Source organism: Muntiacus reevesi, chromosome 2 (assembly GCF_963930625.1).
Source record: "Muntiacus reevesi chromosome 2, mMunRee1.1, whole genome shotgun sequence".
NCBI lineage: Eukaryota > Metazoa > Chordata > Mammalia > Artiodactyla > Cervidae > Muntiacus > Muntiacus reevesi.
In genome coordinates, this window is record NC_089250.1 from 25,062,380 (window position 1) to 25,077,783 (window position 15,404).

The window sequence follows — 15,404 nt, forward strand, 5'->3', positions numbered from 1 at the left end:
AAGTTAAGTGTCTAGGTCAAAGTCCCCCAAGTCTTCTGAATGTCATTATTTCCATTACACTGTTGTATAATAGTTAAGCATCAGGCATTCACATTGGCCAAAATCAAATCCTAGGTCCACCACTTACTCATTACATGACTCAGATCAGTCTCCACATCTGTTATATGGGGCTAATAATAAAGTGAGATAACGCTCATAAAGAATAATAAAGAATTCAGAACAAGTACTCAGCACATCAGGTGCCATTACAGTGATTTCATTTGCCTTTTATTAGATCTTGTTCCTATATGTTGAAGCCTATCAGTGTAATTCACTCTAGTGAGAAGCTGTGTTTTTAAATTCTGACTTGCCATCATATTACATATCTGAAAGTTAAGTATGAATCTAATTCCAATAACTCTACAACTATCCAAATATTTTAATGAACTATTTCTTCTGCATGCTCTGCCCAGAAAACCTACCCCTTTCTAAATATTAGAAAAAGCAGAATGAAGTTTAGAATTAGAAGTGCTGGTAAAAAAAAAGATACATAGTTCAAAATTTGTATGATCTTTCAGAGGAGATTAAAGTTTTGTTCTAGAAGATAGGAATATATCTAAAAGACGGGAAAGAATATAATAAAAATGCAAACAGACTGGGTTGGCCAAAAAGTCTGTTTGAGTTTTTGCATAACATCTTATGGAAAAACCCAAATGAACTTTTTGACCAACCCAATAACACTTAATCCTTAAAAGACAGAAGGCAGGATGAGAGGAAGATAAGGAGACAGCAACTGCCTTGTGTTCTACTTTAACTACTTCTCTTACCTTAAATGAAAATTGAATTGCAGACTCTGGGGGATAAACAATAAAATGCCTCAATGTAAAACCAAAGCCTTGAGATGTTCTTTTCAACATAACTGTTTTGGGACCTGGCCAAGAGAACATTTCATCTTCGGATGGTGATACAGTTTCACTTTGTTCTTTTCCATCTTTACTTTTTGATACCTAAAAGGAAAAGACATTTAAATGTTAACTATATAGCACCATATATTTCATCACTTGGGGGAAATGTTATGTGTAAAAATATAGTAACTGAGTGCAGAGGGGAACTGACTAGAGAGAAAGAACTGTATTCTGATGCATGAACTATATGTGACATAAAAAATCACATAGATTATCAAAAACTCAATTTTTTTCCAAGAAAGGGATGCTATGAAAAGTTAATCAGAAGCAAGAAAGAATTCTTGAAAGTGAGACATTTAATGACAGGTTAAGATTTTAAATGCAATATCTAAGGCTAGATAAGCAGCATGGTTTGTGGAGACAGAACTGACACACCAGAATAACCCCAGCAGGAGAACTGAATAAATTATAAAAATTCATACTATGGACTCTTAGGGTCATTAAAAATGATGGTAGTAATAAGAAAAATGAGTTATGGTTGGGGATATTTATTATACACAGAATTTTAAAAAGAAGTCACACAAAAAATTTTAATGCAATAGAAAAAATGAAAGATAACACAAAGAAAATCTCAGAGCATTAAGGATTAAGAAACAAACCATGAAAAAAACACGAAACTGTGGCTGAGTAAGAACCCTAAACATGCTGTCAGTCCAATAGCAGCAAAGGACATTAGAAAATAAGAGACCAGGCTTCAGGTTCTAAGCGTAAATTCCGTATCCACATAAATAATCCTTCCCAAACTCTGGCTTTCCGGTTGTGTGCTTTCCTCTCCCCCTGGTCTTGGCTTTTATCTGCTCAGGAGTAAAAGCCCTCTGCAATCTCAAGCCGAAGAACCCACCCCTTCATCCCTCTCATACGTCATCCCTTACAAATTCTTCCATCTGAGGCTGACCCTACTGCCCCTTCCCAGCCCCTCACCTGCCCCAATGGCCTCACCTCCCCCTTAAACCAGCTTCAGTTCACTCCTCTGCCCTCTCTCACCTCCTCCAAGTCATGTGAGAAAACCGAACCCTGGAAAAAATCAACATTGCCTGCTCTGCACCCGCACCCGTGCCATTGAACACAGGCAGACAAAAACAGAAAATTAAGTCAACTGCTTTCCAAGTTCATGATCACTGAGCTCACACGAGTCTTCAGTGTTAGTGTCCATTTCTCTGCAGTCCATTCATCCGACTATTCCATACCTTCCCCCCTGCCCTCACCTGGCACTGATGACCCTGCTTTTATTACACCGAACACAGAAGCACCAAGATGAGTCCTTTGTCGCCTTCCACATCTCCCCACCTCTTTACCACCGTCCCACGCTCTCCTGTCTCCTTCCTGCGACAATGGCTGCACTCCCCACTGCTCTAAGGTCCCACCACTTAACACAGTAGATCCCGGTCCCTCTTCCCAGACAAAGACACGGTCCCACCCATTCTTCCCTCCCTCTCTTACATCACGCTTTCTCCTTACGACCTCATTCCCATGGTGTGTGTGTACATTTTTGTAAGTTCTTTTATCTTAAAAGGACAACAAAAGTCCTCTCTGACCACAGTCTTCTCTAGCTTCCACTTTGTTTTTCTACCTTTAGAGAAAGACCCCTTGGAAGTTATCTATGAATGCTATCTCTCTTTTTCTCCCATTTGTCTCTTAAGTCCCCTTAAATCATGCTGTGGCCTCCCTATATCCCTGAAACTGCTCTTTCGTCAAGGCCCTGAAGGCTTCTACATCGTTACACTGAACAGTCAATTCTTAGCTCTCGTCTTTGGCAACCAATAGTTGGTGCAGGGATTACTTCCTGCTGGAAAAATTTCTCCACGTGACTTTCCACACTGAATTTCCTCCTAATTCCCTGGCTCCCTCTGCTCAGTCTCCTTTGCTATCTCTTCAATAGCTCAACTTCTGAATTAAGGAACATAAGAAATCAACCCTGAATATTTATTGGAAGGACTGATGCTGAAGCTGAAACTCCAATACTTTGGCCACCTGATGCAAAGAACTGACTCATTGGAAAAGACTCTGATGCTGGTAATGACTGAAGAAGGGAGGAGAAGGGGATGACAGACGATGAGATGGTTGGAGGGAATCACCGACTCAACGGACATGAGTTTGAGCAGGCTCCTGGAGGTGGTGATGGACAGGGAAGCCTGGTGTGCTGCAGTCTATCGGGTTGCAAAGAGTCAGACACGACTTAGCAACTGAACAACAAAAGGGCTCAGCCCATGGACCTTTCTACCTCTACTCTGGCTTTTGGTGATATCTGCAATTTTTATCTCTAGCCCAGACATCTCCCCAATCTAATAGGTATCTCAAACCTAATATGTCTTCCTGGCTGTTAAGACTTTGTATGAAATTACTAGTTCATCACAGCAGTTGTGAAATGTCACCTTTATCAAATGACAAATACGTGAATATGCTTGATTCTACTACATTTTTAATCCGTTTCACTGGTGAATCTTATCTATTCCTCTACAACGACATACCTTATATGAAGGTATTCAAATTAAAAAAAAAAAAAAGTTCCCGGAAACCATTTTTCAAGAGTCTTCCTAAATATTTTCATCATAAGTCAATATTTTGGCTGTTACTAGTTAGAAAGAAAGTGAAGTCACTCAGTCGTGTCCAACTCTTTGCGGCCCCACAGAGTGTAGCCTACCAGGCTCCTCCATCCATGAGATTTTCCAGGCAAGAGTACTGGAGTGGGTTGCCATTTCCTTCTCCAGGGGATCTTCCCAACCAGGGATCAAACCTGGGTCTCCTGCATTGCAGGCAGATGCTTTACCTTCTGAGCCACCAGGGAAGCCCCATTACTAGTTAGCTATTCATCAATTTCATTTTCTTTTCCATTAGGGAAGACACTAGATAGTAGCATTCCCCCAAACCTGCAGCAGGGGAGACTGGACCAAGTCCTATTCAGTGGAATGCAAGTATTATAAAATATAAAAAGAAACAGTATTTCTACACACTGTGTGTTCTCAGTTGCTTAGTAATGTCCAATTCTTTGCAATTCCATGTACTGTATGTAACCCACCAGGCTCCTCTGTCCACGGAATTTTCCAGGCAAGAATACTGGAGTAGGTAACCATTTCTTTCTCCAGGGGGTCTTCCCAACCCAGGGACAAACCTGAGTCTCTTGCATTGGCAGGTGGATTCTTTATCACTGAGCCACCTAGGAAGCCCTTTTACAGACAGTAGGCAACTGGAAATTGAAATTTCAAAAGTAACATTTTTAAAAAAATTTTATTTTTAATTGGGGGATAATTGTTTTACAGAGTTGTATTGGTTTCTGCCATATAATGTGAGTCAGCCTAAAAATAACATTTAAAATACAAAATACTTAGGGATAAAAAAAATAATAAAATACAAAATATTTAGGGATAAATATGAGAAAAGATTTGCCAGACCTGTAAACTGTTAATTCCAAAACTGACAGATGTAAAGAAGATCTAAATAAATGGAGACATACGCCATGCTCAATGCTCAAGACTCAGTATTATTATACTGTCAATGCTCCTGAAACTTATCTATAGATTCAATGAAATCCCAATCAAAACCCCAGGAGATTTTTGTGTAGAAGTTGATAAACTAAAATTCACTCCGAAGTTAAAAGGACCAAAACTTTGAAGAAGCAGAACTGGAGGACTCCCTTTACAGGACTTTGTTTAAAGCTACAGTAATCAAGACTCTGAGTCACTGATGGAGACTTTGCACATTTGAAACTCATTTATCATAAATGCATTTTACCTTATTCCCCCTTCTAAGACTTGGAAATTTTGAGGGGGGGTGAATAACAGCAAACACCAACATGGGGGACTCAAGCTGAGTCTCAGTTGCAAAAGTGATACATAATCAGGTAGAATTTGTAGCAGGAAAGTTTTTATTCTAGGCTTAATTATCCAAAGAGTTTAGTTAAGCTTTAGGTTGTGACTGAATCCTCCTTTTGAGATCCAAAGGAGAAAATTATTTTATCTTTGCATTTAAGTTCATTCCCTCCATATCTGTCTCCCTCAAAGTTTGTATTCTCGAGCGCATTTGGTATTGTTATTTTTTTCTTTTAGTCACTGTGATATGTGTGTGATGGTATCTTGGTGTGGTAATATTTGCATTTCCCTAATGGCCCATGATGAACACCTTTTCAAGTGCTCAGCTGCCATCTCCTTATGTAATTTCAAAGCCCAAAAGAATCTCAGATATGATAGACATAAGTGAATCGGTTTCTGTTACATGAGGAAACTGAGGCCCGGTTTAGCTAAGTGACGTATGTAAGATTTTTGTAGGCTAATTCAGAGTAAGAACTAAAATCATAGTTCCTGAATCTGAGGCTAGAGTGTTTCTCCTGTGTTACACTGTGTGTGCTTAGTCACTCAACAGTATCTGATTCTTTGCAACCCCATGGACTATCCTGCCAGGCTCCTCTGTCCATGGGGATTCTCCAGGTAGGAATATTGGAGTGGGTCGCCACGCCCTCCTCCAGGGGAATCTTCCCGACCCAAAGATCGAGCCCAGGTCTCCTCATTGCAGGCGAATTCTTTACCATCTGAGCCACCAAGGAACTTTTCATCATCTTTTCTATTGTGTAATCTGCATAGATTTTCTCCCCCAGTAGCGCTTTGATCTAATGTATTGCTTTTATTTTTCTGCAGGACTCTAATTTTACAACTTTAAACAGTTTACATGCATTAAATTTATTTCTAGTGTATTATTATGACTTGGGCCTCAAAGCTTCCAAACATATTCAAGCTTCTTTTTCCTTTGAACCATATAAATTAGGCTCTAGGATCCTGGTGTCATAGTTCAAGTTGCTGCATAGAGCCTGCTGTGTCTTGTTCTACTGAGTTCTTTACAAAATGGAGAAAACGGGATAAAGAGTAAGCAACTTCATTTTTGGTCTCTGCAGACAAAGTTGTTTTTTTTTTTATGTCACAAAGCTCTGCTGTCTCAATTATTTCACCCTCCCAAGAACATCACACTGAATCCTCTGCAGTCTCCTTACCTTTTCCCTACAAGGGAGACGGGAGGGTTACCATTCTTCCTACATAAAGAGAGAAGATGAAAAGAAACACACACATGTGCCTCACTCTTTCTCCTCCTTACCCGCAGAGCCTTTTGATCTGTTGGATTTTATAACAAGGGCGAACTGCAGGCACACAGCGAAGGACACAGCAGTCAGATTCCTCCACTTGAGAGGACCCTTCAGACGCTCTCTCTCTTAGATGTTGCAGCTCCCCACCATGAGCACCAATTTGTGTACTAATAGCCTCAGAGTGTAAGAAGCCTAGAAGTGGATGGAATCATAGTGGTCACATGCCCGAGAACGAAGAACTGTCATCTGATTCCCTTAGAAGACTTCTTAACAAGGTCGCTTGATTGAATAATATCTCAAGGTTAAAAGAAACCAAAATAAAACATAAAAACTAGATACAACTAGACAAAGCAAAGAGGAGTGAGAGAGAAAGTGTTGGGGGACACGCTAATCATATAACAACAAAGGTAATAAAAATCTCACAGAAGGGAATGCACACAGGTATGACGGCACCTTTGGGGATAATGGAAGAAATGTTCTCAAAGTAGATTACAAAGAAAGTTTCACTACTGTATAAATTTAATTTACTACAAGCCACTGAGATGTACACTTACAATGGGTGACTTTTTATGGTATGTAAATTACACTTCAACAAAGATGCTTCAAAAGAAAAACTGGCATAGGTAAAAAGTACAAAGTCTATATGTGTGTCGGAGGTTAAAGATACAGAGCTGTCATGAAAGCAAACACAAGTGAGTTAAGAAAGAATCCCTGTATACACATTAACTATAGAAGCTTTCAACTATCTTTTGTAATTACTTTTAATTTAAATAGAATGGGGATAGCTTCCTAGTATACTCCAGGAATCATTCACAATAAAGCATAAGAAAGTATTATATTACGTTCATTCTATAAGATCCTAATACTGATTCCATCATATACTTAAGATTATAAACCCTCAGTTCAGTTTAGTCGCTCCGTCGTGTCCGACTCTTTGCGACCCCATGAATCGCAGTGTACCAGACCTCACTGTCCATCTCCTCTGGATTATTGAAAATGCTTTGCTATTTTTTAAAAAAATTTTACCACTGATAAAGTTAGTAGTACCAGTTACTTAAAGTAAGATTTTTCTTCCTTATTTTAGGGCCAGACTTATTCACAGTGATGCAACCCCTTTTTAAGATGACACCTGCTTCCGTGTTGCTGTAAATGGCATTATTTTGTTCTTTTTATACCTGAGGAGTATTCCATTGTATATGTGTACTGCATCTTCAGGGGCTTCCCAGATATCTCAGTGGTAAAGGATATGCCTGCAATGCAGGAGACCCAGGTTCAATTCCTGGGTCAGGAAGATCCCCTGGAGAATGGAATGGCTACCCACTCCAGTATTCTTGCCTGGAGAATTCCAAGGATAGAGGAGCCTGGCGGGCTACAGTCCACAGCATCACACAGAGTCGGACACAACTCAAGGGACTTGGCCTGCACACACATGCTAAGTATACCTGACCACTCTGGGCTTGGAGCGTCTCTTGACAGAGGAAGTCTCTTTCTTAGCCAGGTTGACAACAATTGAAACCACTTTGATGTTTATTATCTAGATGCATCCAGATTTATTTTTCCAATAATTAATTCTAGTTTTCAATAGATATTTTTATATTTAAGTGATAAATGATGATGACCAAAGAAATTTTAACACTCTCAGGACCTGAAGTTGAAAAATCTAGATAAATTGCTTTCACTGCTGAGGGCCTGGGTTCAGTCCCTGGTCAGGGCCCTAAGATCCCACAAAGCCATGCAGAGGAGCCAAAAAACAGAAAAAGAAAAAAAGAGAAAAATCTAGATGCTTGGACTTAAGTTTTAAAATACTACTCAATTTTTTTTTTACAACTTAATTTTTAAGTTCATTATTAGACATTCATTTATAATATCTTTCATCTTGGCTGACTGTCAAGATGGGTCCTTTCTCCTGCTTTTCTGTATGGTTTCACTATAGATTGTTTTGAACTGGCTGATATTTTCCTATGTGATTTCCTTCTCTATTCAGCATTCTGGTTTTTAATATAATTTTTATCTAGACAGTACTCTTCTTTCTTCTCTAAGAGTTACTTTCAGATCCCATCATGTTGAAGACATGAGTTCTTAGTTCTGCAATTTTAGAACTTCACTCTCACAGAAGATGGCTATGCTAAAACTTGAAGTAAATGAAAAAAATTAAAAAGAATGGTGTGAATTGTTTATAAATAGCTTAGTTTTGACTACCACTATGACTTTGAAACGTTATCTCTAATTTTCTTATGACACGCTATGTGAGTAAAAGCTGCTCAGTCGTGTCAGACTCTTTGCGATCTCTTAGACTATACAGTCCACGGAATTCTCCAGGCCAGAATATTGGAGTGGGTAGCCTTCTCCAGGGGATCTTCCCAACCAGAGATCGAACCCAAGTCTCCCGCGTTGCAGGCAGATTCTTCACTGTCTGAGCCGCCAGGGAAGCTCAAGAATACTGAAGTGGGTAGTCTACCCCTTCTCCAGAAGATCTTCCTGACCCAGGATTTGAAACATGGTCTCCTGCACTGCACGCGGATTCTTGACTAGCTGAGCTACCAGGGAATCTGTCAATATTATCAGTCTCACAAAATGGTAAAAATCAGAATGTACTTCTCTTCACAAATTACCCACTTCCTGGGCATTTTTTCATAGTTGTCTTACTAGTAGTGATGGTGGGATCAGATTACACTTACTTTTGCCCCTTGGACCTTCTGTGACCAACAATAAACGTTTTTGTGATATTAAAGGAAAGTCTGAGCTTGTTTCCTAAAATAGAAAAAGCATTTTCAAGATGATACCTTAATGGTATCATCATGTGTCATCTGGCATTTGTATAACTTTCCATATCATTTGAAAGAATTCCTCTTTATTACTGATTCCAGAAGCAAAGATGACTGAATCTAACTGGCATGCTTGCTGCATTCATCCTTTCATCTTTAATAGCTTCTGACATTACTTCCTAATTCTGTTATTAAAAATATTCACTAAAGTAAAGGAGGCTGGGGAACGTGATTCGCTATTTACCAGGTAGAAGAAGAGGGTTGATGAACAGCTAGCCAATCTCTGCTGTGGTTCATTGATTTTTCACTGATACATAAAATTTCATCGTGAATGTACCACTTTTTATCTATTATCCTCTAAATGGAAATAGGGTTTTCCCATTTTGCTATTAGCAACAAAAGAAAAGAAAAACCCAAGTTGCTAGGAACATCTCCTGTTCATAAAAACATCTTTTACACCATAGTTTCTTAAGGTATTTACACAGTAGTTACCTGGTTTATTTTTTATGGTATTTACCTATGTTTACATAGCATTTAAATGGTTTCTTTAAGGTATTTCTCTGGTATTGGATAGATGTTTATAGCTTAACATAGTAAGTGTCAAACGTGTAATTCAGAAGCCCGACCTAGACCATGACCACCATCAGCCACTACTCACCACCTAGCCCATCACTCTTCTCTATCAAAGGGGCAAGCGGACTAGAACTGCCTGCCCTTTGCACGTGCACAGACTGTCAACATACCACTCTCAAAGTTCCACATACATTCCTCTAGTGCTATCCTAAGAAATAATAAAAAAAAAATTTTTTTTAAAAAACCTCTCATTTATTTAAAAACGTTTATACACTGCAGGGCTGTTTCCTAAAGGAGAGAGAGCCTACACTCTATGCAGGGGGAATATTTCCACTTTAAGATACATCACCAGCCCTATACCAAAACCTCTCTAATCATTAACTAGCATTAACTATGAAGATGAAAGTTCAGCTGGCACCCAGCGAGCAGGCGCAGGGTCCGGTATGCTCCACGTGTTACGTTCAGTATTGCCATATTGAACGGCCATGATGGCGCTGACTGGCATCTATTTACATCTTTTTTAAAATGAGGCTCAAAAAAAATAAAGTGACTTCCCCATAGTTGTAAAACACATAACTCCAATTCGAGAGCTCTCTAAAAAAAATAACTCTCTACCCAAAAAGGTACAAGGACTCAACTAAATCTGAATCCAATTTTTACTTACTTTTCCAGGACTATGCTTTTCAGAAAAAGAGTGTTTGCTGAACCTTACAACTTTAATGACTTCTAAACAATATTTTATTAAAAAAAAAAAAAAGTTCATCAGTCCACTGATTAGCAAATAAAACTAAGCACACACTAAACTTACTCAACGATTTATTTCAATACATTAATCTCTTTACATTACACGGCAGACTTAAATCCACATAGGAGAATCCGTACAGAAGAATGACCTACTGTATACCTCAAGTATTTTTTTTTAATGAAGCCTTAGATAACTTAAATTTTTTTAGAAACAACAATTCCAAACTAAGTTCCTATCAAAAACAAAACTTTCAGAAGTTCATCAGTTTGATTGCTGAACATCTTCTAAACATATTAAAAATGGGTCTGTAACAAATGACGACTGCTATTTGGATGGCGAAAACTATTTAAATCTGCTTTCCATATACCTTTTTCTCTTTCCTTTGGTAAAGGAGCATAGAATAGAATGACTGAATGAAATATACATCTAAAATGAAAAAAAAAATCTAAAACTGTAATGTTAGCTGCTCAAGTACTTCCCCAAAAAACTATGTAGTGGCACTATGCTAATATTTAATGTTTTAATAAATATATTAATATTTAATGTTAATTGCTTTTTCCTTGCCTATATTTTAATAAATATGAAACTTCTATAGGCAAGAAGAGAGCCAATTATATAATATAAAGAAATAAATAAGCCATTAAATACATATTTAAAAGTACAGTGGTGGTCAACCACATTCAGCACACACCCAAAATAATAACTGAGCATTATATCACTACAGATATCTACAGCCTCATACAATTTACACTAGTACGAGCACCTCACCCCTGCTCTCAGAGCCTAACTAGCCATACGGAACATTTATAATCTATTTCTAAGCATGTCTACCAGAATCGGGGGACATAGTTTTATCTACTTTCCTCATTTGCTGCTAACTCACCAGAAAGTTATTTGCTAATCACAAAAACGGAATGACAGAATGACCATTTAGTACAACAACAACAACAAAACCTTATTTCTCAAATTTAATACCATACTGATAGAAGTCTTCTTAAATTATTAAGCCTAAAATCTCATTACATGCCAAAAGATTTTCAAATTATAAAGGAAGGGTATTAAATTTCCAAAATATTTCTCTGCAAAGGACTTCTGAAGGAATTACTTTACTAACCTAAAGTTTAGTTAGGTCTCTCATTAACACTATTCTCTACTAGCAGGAAAGGACACTGAAGAAAAGATATTATTCTAAACTCAATCAGGAAAAACCGTGAGAATTCTCATACCCATCTACTGGAAGTACAATCTTTCTGTAAACCCTCTTGACAACATTTATCAAGAGACTTAAATTTTATACCTTTTATCCTAACAACTAATGAAATAATAAGAGGGTGAAGATTCATTTTACAAAATGTTCAGCCTAAGGTATAATAAACTCAACTCGGAAATTATTTCAAAGTCCAACTACAGCAAAAAAAAAAAGGAAGAGTTACATAAATTATGATACAGCTAAAATATGAAAAAAAAAATTAATGACACGGGGAAATGCCTAAAATATAATATTGGGGGGAAAGTAAGGTTAAAATGTCACAGTTTGACAAACTGTTGTAGTCTCTCTCTCTCTCTCTCATACACACACACACAGAGTTTGGAATAAGGGGCCAGGGTTCTTTTTTTTTAGACAATTCATCAACTTTTATAAGGAACCCGTGTAAATGGTAACTTTTCACATCAGCTTGCACCACTGTGCATCACTGTGTATCACACAAGCTGCGTTTTGAACACTTTGTGTTAGTGGAATAATCCACTTTTTTCTTGGTACCAAAGTGCCTTATAGCAGAAATCCTCAACCAGAGACTTGCAATACTCAGAGGCCGTGTCCTAGGGCCTGTATCTCATAGAGCCCGTGTAGCGAAGGGTATAACCTACCATCTTATAATTACTTGTTTATACATCTATATTTTCAATCTTAAAGTAGTTTCCTGGGAACACAGGAGAATAATGTCTTAATTCAGTGCCCATCACAAATTCTGACAAAAAATACGACTCAAAAAAAAAAAAACAAAGAAATGAAATCTACATGAATTAAATGAGTAAAGTTGACATAAAATAAGGACAATGAAAAACAAAACGATTGCTTTAAAACTCCGATGGGGAATTTCTCCTGTTTAAGTACTTCCCCATTTTTCTCATTAGAGACAGTAAGGGCATATAGCTCTATTTCATATCAAATAGACAGAGAGTGAAACAGACAGAAGCTCAAATATAGATGTCTATTTTTACACATATTTTCTTGTAAAGAGTCTCTATGACCAGATAATAGGGTTATTTTCAGAAGCTGCTTTTTTTCTGATATGAATAAAATTTTGTTTACTCTGAATCAGAGAACAGACTGTATTTTTAGGGGAAAAACAATCACCTCCCTATCCTTTGGGCAGACAGGAATCTCCGAATTAAGAAGCAAGCTTAAATTTCAGTTCATCTAAGCTACTAATGAAATACTGCAGCCCCCTCTGAGCAGACACAGTGATACTGACCGTGTATAGAGCTAGTGAAGAGATGGGTACAGAAGGTCAGACCCATATCATGTGGTTTCCCTGTTTTGCTTGAAGCACTGTAATGACCTAGAGTACCAGAGATTCATCTTGCTAAAAGTCCATACAAAAAAGCTTTCTGAATCTACGCTGATTTTAGATGATCAAAGACACTATGCTGGCAACCAATGTTAACAGCTGCCTCAATTTCCTCAGCCTGAACTATGGACAAATTTCGCAGACTTTTACAAAGCTGGAAGGAAACATGGAGATAATATAATCCAACTTGACCATTCACCATTTTATTAAGCACTGAGTCTCCAAGAGGTTGAGTAACTTGCTAAAAGTTACATGCTGATCGGTGACCCGAACTATTCATTAGGGTCCAACTGAAGTAGGATAGACTGGGCAGAGAGTATTACTCCAATGGACCAGGAGCAAATGGGAAAATAATTCATAAAAGATGTTGAAATGGTTTTTGAAATGTGTAAAAATATAGGTCTCTCTCTGTTAGTTAGGATGAAGGCACCCCATACCATGTGAATTATTCTTTTACTCACTAGCTCTCAAAGAATGTAGATCATCATAGTCTGTTATTTCCAGAACAAGGGCACCCTGATACATAAGGTAAGTTCTGTCCTACAAGAAATTTGCCCCCATGAATGGGAAGAGGTGTAAACCTTAAAGGGAGTCACATAAAACTACATCTTCGAAAGAGGATTCTCTCTCCCCTCACCTTGTCCTTACCTTTTGTTGAAAGAAAGCTTCAAATAGAAGCTCTATATACAAAATATCAAATATATAGGACTGCTCTGTCTGGGAACACGGGCAGGAGAGTTTGTACAGAAACCTGCTCCCTTTTGCTAATCCCTCAGAAACCTGAACAGTCTGTTAAGGAGTTTAAAGATCAGAGAGGTAGCTCAACCAACTTAAATTTACTAAACACAAAAACAGAGACCCAGAGAGACTTGCTGACGGTCTCAAGGCTAATCAGTGACACAGTTTAGGCTAAAACCTAAGTTTCCAATCTCCTGATCCTGGAACTTCCTCACTGTATTATACCACGAACAGACTGGTTTAGCAATTCAAGGATACCAGCTACTGGATCAGGCACCCTTTGCTTTGTCCATTATAAGTGATATTTATCAGATGCATATATTCATTCAAGACAAATTAGAAAATAAAGTTAAGCAAAAAAACTGTAACAACTTAACTTACATACCATTATCCCTCTAGAGAAAACTGATGCCAGTATTTTGGGATATATTATACATATATACATATATATATATATATTAGACCTTTTCATATGAAAATATATACAAACACACACAAGAAAAATGCTCTTCTAAACTTATTTTTACTTAATATGTTATGAATGTGTTTCTGAGTTAATATAACATGTGTGTGCATACTAAATTGTGTCTGAGTCTTTGCAACACTGTGGACTATAGCCCACCAGTCTCCTCTTCCATGGAATTTTTCCAGGCAGGAATACTCGAGTGGGTTGCCATTTCCTACTCAAGGGGATCTTCTTGACCCAGGGATCAAACCTGCGTTTCTGGCATCTCCTGCATTGACAGGCGGATTCTCTACTACCAGTGCTACCTGAGAAGCCCAGTGTAACATATACCTATACATTATTTTTAAAGACTGCATGGTATTTCACCACATGGATAAATAAAACTTCATTTACTCACTTTTCTTTTTGCTACTTGGAATGCACAGTTTATTAAGCCTTTTTATACTACTACGACTATTACTGCTTATTACTACTGCTACTACAACCATCTGTGGACCAATTTCTGTGAAAAACCAGGAAGAGGTCATTAGGATAAATTCCAAAGAATGGAGTTGCTGTAACATCATTATGCTGTTTCTTTGTTTTATGGTTTTATATTCAAAGTGTCAAAGGGCCATCTATAAAACAGGGACCAAGTCACACACCTACTGACAGTGTATCAGACTACTATATCCATACACTTGCCAACATTGGGTAGTCATTCTTTGCTAATAAGCTAAGATGAAAACTGATTCTTATTGTTTTAATTTTTTGTTTCCTTCATTTGTAGTGAAACTAAACATCTTTGCAGGTAGCATCCAATTCTTAAAGACCTATAATATAAATAACACAGAAGGGACTTCCCAGGTGGTTCAGTGGCTAAGACTCCATGCTCCCAGTACAGGGGGCTCAGGTTAGATCTCTGGTCAGGGAACTAGATCCCAGCTGCCGCAACAAAGGATCCCACATGCTACATCTGAAAGATCCCAACCTGCCACAACTAAGACCCAGGGCAGCCAAATAAACAAATTTAATTAAAAAAAAAATAGAAAAGAATACACAAGTCTCAACTTGTTTGAGACTGAATTGCAAAAAAACACATTGTCACTGTTCAGAACACAGTTCTCAGACAAAATGAGGATTGACAGCAATGTCTTAAAACACAGTGATAGAAACCAAAGCAAAATTCCTGAACTGGAAAGGGAACTTAGAGTGCACAGGGACCCAGAGGTGACAACTGGGGGAAGCAGACCCCAGATGGCAGAGAAGAGACAAGCTCCCCAAGGAAAGAGGGTTAAAGTGGCTGATGCTCAAAATAATCTGAGCACTGGGATACACCCTAACTTCAGAACACCAGACACCAGGGCAAATTCTGCTTTGAGTTGCTATGTCCAGCCAAGGCAGATGACATGACGCTCACTAACTGCATCCACGATCCCCCAGGGGAAGACTGGCCTTGGAAATGGAGCTCTCCTCTGACTTCTAATGTGGTAATGTACTGTCTGCTTACAGCCTTTCAGATGCACAACCCAATTGTGTCTTGTTTATTTCAA

General features: G+C 38.1%; 1 protein-coding gene across 2 annotated transcripts in view; it reads right to left on the bottom strand.

Moving 5' to 3' along the window:
• Window positions 1–15,404, bottom strand: part of ARHGAP21 (Rho GTPase activating protein 21) — a 129,414-nt gene that overhangs the window by 77,954 nt on the left and 36,056 nt on the right. For both annotated transcript variants that reach the window (XM_065921104.1, XM_065921105.1), the window contains exon 3: window positions 807–986. In XM_065921104.1, coding sequence (XP_065777176.1) covers window positions 807–986 — 180 coding nt within the window. The remainder of the gene's footprint in view (window positions 1–806; window positions 987–15,404) is intronic.